General features: G+C 40.6%; 1 protein-coding gene across 1 annotated transcript; it reads right to left on the bottom strand.

The window, feature by feature from the left end:
* Positions 1–311: 311 nt before the first annotated feature.
* On the bottom strand, positions 312–9,659 carry VMA21 (vacuolar ATPase assembly factor VMA21). The gene is made up of 3 exons (XM_059385349.1): positions 9,473–9,659; positions 4,739–4,848; positions 312–4,145 (listed from the first exon to the last, which is right to left on the bottom strand). Exons 1-3 carry the CDS (start codon positions 9,523–9,525, stop codon positions 4,003–4,005), a joined length of 306 nt encoding a protein of 101 aa, XP_059241332.1. The 5' UTR covers positions 9,526–9,659; the 3' UTR covers positions 312–4,002.
* Positions 9,660–10,262: the final 603 nt, after the last annotated feature.

A 10,262-nucleotide genomic window follows, 5' to 3' on the forward strand; every position in this document is an offset into this window, starting at 1 on the left:
CGCAGGACCTGAAGCCCATTCACTCCCAAATGAATTTTCTTTAAAAAGCCACAGGGCAAGATGCTGCTTTCTTTCCCCACTGCCACACCACTTCTGATGGGGTCACCACATAGTGGGTATAACCAGCCCTCCCTGTCTTGGTACCCCTCAGAGACCCCCACCAGTCTGAGCACCTCTGGTCTACAAGTATTGCATAAAGGCCTACCCTTGACAACTCTATAGATTTTATATGGTATAAACAGAAGCAAATAAGGGCTAAAAAACAGAGATGCTAATAAACTTACTATTCATTCAATCAGGACACATCAAAGTCGCATTTCGAACACTTTTTTAATGACAACAGACGGTAAATTTATACAAATTACAGGCTGGAATATAATGGATACAAAATCCATCCAGGTAACAGTTAGAAAAGTATCACTTACAAAAGTAAATCTGATTCAAGTGGCTAAAGAACTCAAGCCCCCCATTTCAATAATTACACACAGCTTTCAAAATAGCGCATCTAATCCCCATCCCTAGTCAGGGCACTATTCAAAGACTACAGCATACTCAACGACTCTACTGAGTTAAAGATTCTAACATCTTCGGCAAGGATGTCCAGAGACATCTAGTAGCAGATTCACTATGCAAAATTCCAACAAGAATATGTGAACGTTCTTTGCAAACTGTAAGGTGCTGTGCAGATGTTGTTAGCTATTGCTATTATTGTCCAGTGAGAGTTCACTGAACTTGAGAAAAAGGAAGACTAGCATGTATAACTGACAAATATGACTGACAGAATACCTTAAAAGGAATGCAGAATCCATTCTTAAGAACATGAAGCAATGCAACAGGAAAGGAAAGTGTGGCCAGGAATGAGGGTAAATTGGGGAATTTCAGACTATTTTAGTGAATATATAAAGCATTTGACTATTCATAAATTACATGTAATAGTTATTGTTAAATTCCCAAAGTCCCTGAAAATAATTTAGTTTCTCAGGTTACCCTTTCCCCTTCTGCCAAATGAAGAAAAAAATCTTGTGAAGTTATCAAAGTGTTGCTTTAGCCAGCTCTCGCAAAACTCATCTTCAATATAAGAGTAGAATCTGAACTAATAGAGTTGTACTCCTCTGTTGGAGGACACACATCACTTGACAGCCGAGAAAATCTGCTGCTGACCTCAGACAAGTGACGAATTCTGTGCCACTGCTGAACCATTTATAAAGTGGGCCAACAATGGTCTACGACTTCACTTGATCATAAATAAAACAATAAACATGAACTTGTCTAGAGATGAGAAATACACACTAGATAGTTGTTTCATATACCTTTGGCTATCATCTTTCCTTGCGCACACCTTATTTAACTGTTTTTACTGGTCTCCGTGGGTACTCTTAGCTGTACATATAAAATTTATATGAAAATGGCAGGTAAATATCAAAAATGTCAATCAGCTGGCTCTTTTGGCAAAGATAATGAGATTTTTATGATGAAAATAGCCTAATTATTACAATGTATATGCTAGATTTCCATGAAATAGGAGGTTTTTAAAAAGATGTTTAAGTTCCTTCGGTAACAGCTCAAAACTGAATTCTGCTGTTAATACGTAAAACAGTGTCTATCCACTTGAAGAGCTAATAACATCAGATGCATTCTACAACACACTTCATTTTCTAGCACAACAGGAAAGAAAAGATCATATTCTGGCAGGTGGGCACAAAATGGGAGGTAAGATGGGGAAAGCAATGTGTTTATCAGTAGCTCGTGCTGACACTTCAAGTTACGCTTCCTAATTGAGGTTATTCTTACAATCCCTTTTCAAACAACAGTGAACATAGTCCTATCTTAAAACACATATGAGGGCTCAATTGTAGCTTTCCTTTCTATACATCCTGAAGTACGTACATTGTGCAAGAGGAAATCAGTGGGACATCTTGAATAATAAATCTGTATGTCAAATACCATATGTCATTTTAACAGCAGCGAAGTAGTGAATTAACAGAACTCCGGAAAAAAATTAACTGGTTTGAAAACAAGCCTGTACTTTAACAATCTCAAATATCAACTCTAGCTTCCAATTCTAACTTTCAAACACTTGGTACTTTTTCCAAGAGTAAATTACAACTGCTTTTGCATGAATCTCTGGTTTAAATACTTGTAGAAAAACATCCATATCATTTTCTACTCAGCAAACATCTGAAATCAGAATAATCTAACATTGAGCATTCTTATTTTACAAACAGCATGAGACCTCAAAAATACAAAACCTTGGCATTATAGAAAAGAAATTAGGTGGGTAACAGGTCTACGTGTAACAAGGCTTCTAAAGGGACAACCATTTAGAAATCTACCACACAATACCCCAAACTTAAACCAGGGTATTCTACAACTTTATATTAAATTTGTACAATTTTACACTAAAACTGTAGTCTTTAAGAAAAACACTTTACAGTTAAAATAATGGCTTAAAGATATTTAAATTGCAGACAATATTTAACTATAAGCAAAATAAGAGTCCTACAATAGTCATCTTTCACTTTTTCTCAACAATTAAACACAAATGCCTACTTACTTTATGCTTAACCACCTCCCTATTCCTTTAGTCCAGCTGCACAACGAAAATAGGGGTGAACAGAAAAATCAGTAATGGCAAAAACAGCAAGGGCCACTGTATTAGGAATTGCCAGTAACAGGAAATTGGACTAGTAAAAAGGAGTAAGGGTAGGATGTACTTTTTCAAGAAAATGGCCAATACCATTCATCCAGAAAAATAATGTAAATAACTGTGAGGCAACACAGGCAGAATTTGAACTTAACAGAATTTGAACTAAACCAAATGTTTAGTGTGCTGAACTAGCATTAGGAAATGCACATGGAATATAAGCCAAAATAATGTTTATCTCCAGGTAGAAATATCACATGGAATTTAAATTCTCTTCCTGTTTCAATACACATTTTTCCAGGTGTGTTTTTAGACTGCACACAAGTAGTACCAAGTGGCTGGAAAGAACAGACTAAGGGTACCAAAGTAAAACGGCAGGGTCTTTTCCCGTCAGATAGGACCTCACGGTTACATAACTATATACATCTGGGGTATAACAGCTCTGATTAAAAAAGACTCGACTACCAATCCCAGGAATACTTCCTGGATGATAAAAATAATCTACTTTCATGAAGTATGTGAAAATGGGCACACCTAAATGTAAATTCCTACCATATACACTATTGAAAAGTAGGAAAAACAAACTGGAAAGGGAGTTTACACAAACCCTGTAATGAAAGCATCACTTCACTATTCAATGCCAGAGCAAAGCAGATCATTAAACAGTTAGCCTAAAAGCACAGGGTAGCCTGCAAAGGCTAAGTGCCCAGGTAGCTATCTTTTTGCTTTGCTGCCTAGATCCTTCAATGAACCAGTCCTTTCCCACAAAAGGGTGTGGGTGTGATCTGGCCTAGTCTGCCCATGAAATAATGTAATGAGAAAGATTCCTATTGGCTAGGAATTACACTCGATGCAAAATTTTCAGTGACATTCAGAGGAAGTCCCAAATCCACAATTCAAGCAATTTCGCACAGGAATTTACAACCTAGAATCCAATGACCCGGGACTTCAGTAAAAGTAAGGGAAAGTGCTCCAGTGAAAACCAGCTCAGATTTCCTTCACTGTGTACATCTTAACAAATCCAGAGAAATGAACCTTAAAACCAACCAAAAGACAAAATGCTGTAAAACATTTTTGGTTGTGAGATAATCAAATTCTTCCCAAATGTATAATTAAGTTAACATACTTATTTGTGACCAACTTAACATTACAAATTCTCATTTGCAAAGGAGAGACTCGGACAGTTAAAACTGATGATACAAATCATTGCATTAGAAGGATCAAATTTTACACTAGTCAAATGTGACTCCTTCAGATTGATTTTAACATGTTCTCAACTTTATTGAAATTATTAATACCCCAGACACATTTACCATTTTAAAAAATCCATTTAATGCTATCAAAAGGTGATGTTCAATTTAATCCTGTTTGCCTTCACGCCACTGTCGTGAGCCTTCATTCCAGGCCACATAAACAAAGAGGGCCAACACCACGTGGACGGCGACCACCGCAACAATAGCAGCATAAAAATAGCTGTCCCTATTGGACATTCCAAAGGCGCCTATCAAGAGAAAAAAAGTTTCCATTTTATTCCCAAATTTATCAAAGTGCAAAAAACAAAGCATACTGCTTTTTATTAGCTATATATTTATTTAACCAGTCAGGCAATTAAAAAGGAATACTTTGGGTGGTGATAAATCAAGTATTCATTTAAAGATCTGAATACCTCCTATACACAAGGAACATTATCCTGAGTGAAAACTGTAATGATCACTTCACTCACAGATTTCAACATACAAAGGGGGACTTAATTTTCTTTTTCTACTAATGTCTGCTATCAAAGGTACACTGCCCCAAGTTCCTCCTCCCATGTCAGCCAATCTTGCTGTCAGAGGTATAGTAAGAGAAAGGACTTGCAAGCCATTTCACAGAACCTTCAACAAATATACTGTCACGCTAAAATGACTCAATGATGAACAAGTTAATTTCATGAAGGAAGACTCACTTGAACAACATGATTTTTGAAAAGCAAAACAGAAACAGATGGAAGAAGCAAATTAAGAACACCCAGCTTACAGATATAAAGAGATCATAAACACATAGAATCTTAAAAATACTAAGGGGTAAATGTCTTGTTTTATCACTTAGGATTACCTTCAAAAACATAAGATTTAGTCGTGAAATATAGCCCAATAGGTACTGTGATCATTAAAGCTGTGAAGAACAGGAGCGTCTTCAGGGTAGATGCTAATGAACTTTCATTTCTGGAAGAAAGTAAACAAAGAGAAAATCAGAACCTGCACAGCCATTTCCAACTGGTTTTGTATCCACAGAAAAGATGCTGGAAACCCTGCCCCTGCCTTGGGAGCACTGGACAGAGGAAGAGGAGTCAGGAACTCAAAATGAGAAGAACCTAAAGACCTAGAGAACACCCAAGAGACTGCCATTCAGATCCAGTGCGAGAGGAAGCATCAAACTATGAAAGTGGTTTGTAGTGTCCAAAGTGCTATGCAAGCATACCCTAATTACAGAATATATAATGGAGACAGTAAAGGAAAAGAGAGAAAACAACTAATGACGTTCCTTCACAAAGCACACTATCAAGGGCCAGCTGGATACAGTACAAACAAGGCATGAGAGATCTCCAGAGAAAAAGCAGTCTAGAAATATTTAGATGCAGCTGAAGGAAACTTAATTTCTTTGTAATTAAATAGCTATAGTACAACTTAGATAAGTCTTCATGCAACATGGACTCATTAAAAATTTAATGTCAAGAGGTGCCTGGGTGGCTCAGTGGGTAAAGCCTCTGCCTTCAGCTCAGGTCATGATCCCAGGGTCCTGGGATCGAGCCCCACATCAGGCTCTCCGCTCAGCAGGAAGCCTGCTTCCCAACCCCCTCTCTGCCTACTTGTGATCTCTGTCAAATAAAAAAATATTTTTAAAAATTAATGTCAAAACACCTTCTATTCAGTGAATTCTATTTGTCCGGAGGTTATTTTAAAATCAAGGAAATATTCCAATGGAGAAAGTTTTGATCCAGAATACAAGAAAACCATTCTGAAGAACGGAATCAAGCTTTTCAAATTTATACTTGAAGAAAAACAAGTCTGATAATCTGCTACTTAAAACATTAATACAAAGACTAACATAAAAAAGATTAACATAAAAGCACAAACGAGGGGCGCCTGGGTGGCTCAGTGGGTTAAGCCGCTGCCTTCCGCTCAGGTCATGATCTCAGAGTCCTGGGATCGAGTCCCACATCGGGCTCTCTGCTCAGCAGAGAGCCTGCTTCCCTCTCTCTCTGCCTGCCTCTCCATCTACTTGTGATTTCTCTCTGTCAAATAAATAAATAAAATCTTTAAAAAAAAAAAAGTACAAACGAAACTGGATACAATAAAAATGTCCATAATAAGAAAATGATTTCACAATTGATGTGTATCAATATATGGATCCAACAAAAAACACTCTGACCATTACTCGGAAAGTCCTTGTGTGACAAATGAACAAGGCAAACTCCATCGTATTATGTGTATCAGGGATCTGCAAAATAAGGCCTAAGGGCCCAATGCCTATTTCTATAAATAAAGTTTAACTGGAACACAGACACACCCATTTGTTTATGTATCATCTAAGGTGGCTTTGGAGCTACAAAGGACAAGCTGAGTAGTGGTACCAAACTATATGGCCCTCAAAACTTAAAATATTTGCTATCTGGTCCTTTACAGAAGAACTTCACCAACCCCTGATATATACTATTCCAATTATGTTAAAAATGTGTGCAAATAAAAAAGGACTACAGATTAATATACAAAAATAAAGTTATTTCCCCATTTTCAAAATGTTCCTTAATGTTGTTTCACTGACTTTTCAATAAGTAGATATATGTCAGGATTTGTCCTATGCATTGCTACAAATGAGCAGCACTACTGCAAAGTGAAGCGACAGTAGGTTTCCAGCAACCATGGACACATCTGTACCTCATACATACCACCACGTACATTGTAAACGCAGTAAACCCTACAGCTTTAATCATTTAGCTTAAGGTCCTTTTTCGTCTCTTAAATCTATCATCAGACTACCTTAACACACTTCACGCTTTATGCTTATTGTCAACACTTGACCTTAATTCTCTTTCTGGTAATCCTCAGAGGCTCCAGTTTTTGTTCGTATCTTTTTTTTTTAAGCTTCTATTTATTTATTATTTGAGAGAGTCGGGGTGGGGGGAGGGTCAGAGGGAGAAGCAGACTCCCTGCAGAGCAGGGAGCCTGATGCCTGAGACTCCAGGATAATGACCTGAGCTGAAGGCAGTCGCTTAACCAACTGAGCCACCCAGGCGCCCCTGTCTGTATCTTTAGGAAGGAGCTAACCATGCCTTCAATGTCCCCCTCAAAAGAGCTTATCCTCTAGGCACTTTTCCTGATCATTCTGCCTGAAATGACTCATTGCTCTGGGATGCCATCACACTTAGCTCATACCTGTTATTACAGGACTTAACATGCCACCTTGCTTCCTATTAGACCTGCACATCTCTCTGGAGCCCTAGAAAATCCAGGCAAAGGGGTTCTTTTTTACTTTATTTATAAAAAGCAAAGGGGTTCTTTTAAGTGTGTAAATAATTATTAGCAAGGAGGTTTCTGGAAGCCCGGAAAGGAAGGGAACATCTCAAGTTTACGGTTTATAAACAATGGTCTACAAACTTTTTTGACTATTAATCCATCTTAAATATAAGTTTTGAGCACAAAGCCCATATAAGGGCATACTGATTTTTTTGAACAGATCATCTACACACATATTATCAATTCATTACTTAAAATATAAAACATGTGTGAAACTAGATACTTAAAAAGGATACGGTTAAAATAAATTCACATAGTAGTTGTAATATTTCCTTTCCCTACTTCAGTGGATCATCTTTCAACACATCCTCCTATGATGATCACTGAGCTACACAATCCTCATCTAATATAGTTATGCTTCCTTAAACTGTTTCCTAGTAGTAAACTTTTAGGGAAATTTACTGTGTAATCCTCATAAAGAATATGAGTAGCTCTACAATAGGTCTATAAAAATTAAACGTAAGTATTTGACCACTTCTTTCATGAATCCCAACAAAAAACATGACCTGGGTGTTTCCATAGTGAGTTCAAGTATGTGTTTTAGGCATGCAAAGTTAAAATATCTAACCTGATAAAGAAACCAAGCTTGAGAATCTAGGGAAAGGGAGTGTTAACTGGTTCTTTTGTTCTTCAGATCACCTCTCTTAAATACGTAGTATCTCACCTGGCCTTCAGAAAACATCATTATTGAAAAGATGCTGTAATACCATACAAAAATGTGTTAAGGCAAACAAAGGCATTTACAATCCCACCGCTTAAACCTAGTCTTTTCTTTTCTACATGTTAATTTCTAGCCGCACACTCTTATACCAGGCATGGGCTCAGCTTAACAATTTGCAGTTTATTTTCAACTCTTTTTCATTTTTTTACCCTAAACTCCAAAATTTTTAATTCTGGGTTATGACCTCACAAATATGGGACTAAGTATCAAGTTAAGCACACAGACTTTTGAAAACTAGGAAACTTCCTCTAATGTTAACAGGACATTTTCTCTTTGGCTTCCAGCCACATCCCCACCACAGCTGGCAGTTCTGCAGGCACAAGCCAGCTTGGGTGTAACAGGTGAATTATTCTAAAACAAAGTAACTGATATCATTCAACTGATTTCTTCTACAACTCTCTCATTGGGTGTTACAGAGACTTCTTAGAAATAAAGAACATGAAAAATCCAGAATTAAAGTGGGCCTCCAACAAAGAAATAACTTAGGATGAATCTTACTGTTGTCCCACTCTTTAAACCACCTATAGTTTACCCAGTTGATACGAACTTCTGCAGCAAGCAGTAGCAGACACAGCTTACCACTTCCCTTCTGTGGCAATCAAGACTTCCACTGCAACTAGATTTCACTGCAAATTGCATTATGACACACGAAAATCAGGTGTAGGAGGGCTACACTGTATTCTAAGTGTACCTGACAAAATTATCTGTTGGTATCCTAGTAAAAAGCAATTTAAAAAACATCTATATTGACATCATAAGAGAGAGAAAAGGATCACGGGGCTCTAAAGATTACAGCCTTTGGAATTAGTGGGATTGGTCAAATACCAGCTTCAACACTTACTAATTGTGTGTCCTGACTGTGTGATCTTGGGCAAGTCACTTATCCTGAGTAACTTCATCTTTTTTTTTTTAAAGGGCGAACAACACTTTCTTAATTTTACTAAGGTACGTAATAAAGAGCCTAAGTTGAGTCTGGCACACAGTAAGTCATCATCAAATGGCAGGTAAATCCCTCGCCACCTTTTGGCCTACCCAGGTGTCACTGGCTAGGCTAGTGGGCCACAGTGGGTCATTCTACTGATTCCAAGTGAAGTAGTCTCTAACCAGGGGAAGCCCTACTCTCTTCCCTTCGTTCATTCATACAACAAACATTTAAGTCCCGACGATGCAGGCCCTGTAGGGGACAAGCGGATGGAGAAGGCCGGGTTCCTGCCCTCAGGGAGCTCGCCCTGCAGTGGGGAGAGACTGCAGAGAGCAAGATCGCAAAATAGACGACAGCGAAAGGCAGGGCTAGAACAGAAGCATGAGCTGAAGGCCCGCCGACCTCTACCCTAGGACCCCAAGCCCCAGCTTGCGTGCGTGTAGACGATGGAGACCCCAACCTGCCTCCCCCCTGCCCCAGCCCGCAGCCCGGCCCCGAGGGTCCAGACCTCACACCCACTGCAGGCCAGCCCGCTCGGTTCCGGCCTTCCTTTCCACCCCACTCCAGGCCAGGGCCAGGTCGCCTTGCGGTCAGGACTCCTACCCGGCCTGGGGCCCGCTCGGGACTACCTGAAGTCGGGTGGCTGCAGCGCATTTAGCGCCGCTTTATCAAGGAGCTCCATGGCGTGGCCGCGCCCGCAGCAGGCGCTGGGAGGCGGGGGGGGCTGCAGGACCGCACTCACTGCCCCCGGTAGGCGACCCGTAGAGGTGTGCCGCGCCGGAAGTGCCGGCCAGAGCCGGGCGGCGGGACGCAATGCGCAAGTGCGGCGCGCCGTGCTGACGTTGAGCGGCGCCGGCGCCGGCGTTCACGTGACTTACCGTCTAGGGCGCCGAGGCGCGCGCTCTGTGAAGAGCTGTCTGTGCTCGAGGAGCAGGCCGGGCGAGTAGCCGAGCCACCCCACGTTGAGCCGGGACTTGCCTCGCAGCATGATCCTCCGAGGTGGACGGCGGTGCCACCGCCCCCTGATCGCGCGGGAGCACCTCGGGTCCCCCTCCGGAACCGCGTCGCCAAGCTGCGGTGTCGAGGCTGCCCGAACAGACGAGCCGCAGAGAGGGACGACCAGGCAGAAGACTGTGGTCCTAGGCAATCAAGCAGTTTCTGAAGACAACACAAAAAAGAAGTGCACATTATTTCCCAGCCCTTGAGAAACGCCTCCTAATTATTACCAACAGTGAAAGTCCAGCCATGGGAAAGTGGGAGGAGTTAGTTTAACACTCACCGGAGTCCGTAAGCTAGTCGATGTCAGAGCTGAAAAGAGCCCTTGCTGAGAGTGACCGTCCGGACCTGACGATGCCAATGACCCCAACTTCCACTTCAAGTTAAAAACATTTTGCAGCTGCTCAGAAAGCTGCCAATGAG

The sequence above is a fragment of the Mustela nigripes genome, chromosome X, assembly GCF_022355385.1.
Source record: "Mustela nigripes isolate SB6536 chromosome X, MUSNIG.SB6536, whole genome shotgun sequence".
NCBI lineage: Eukaryota > Metazoa > Chordata > Mammalia > Carnivora > Mustelidae > Mustela > Mustela nigripes.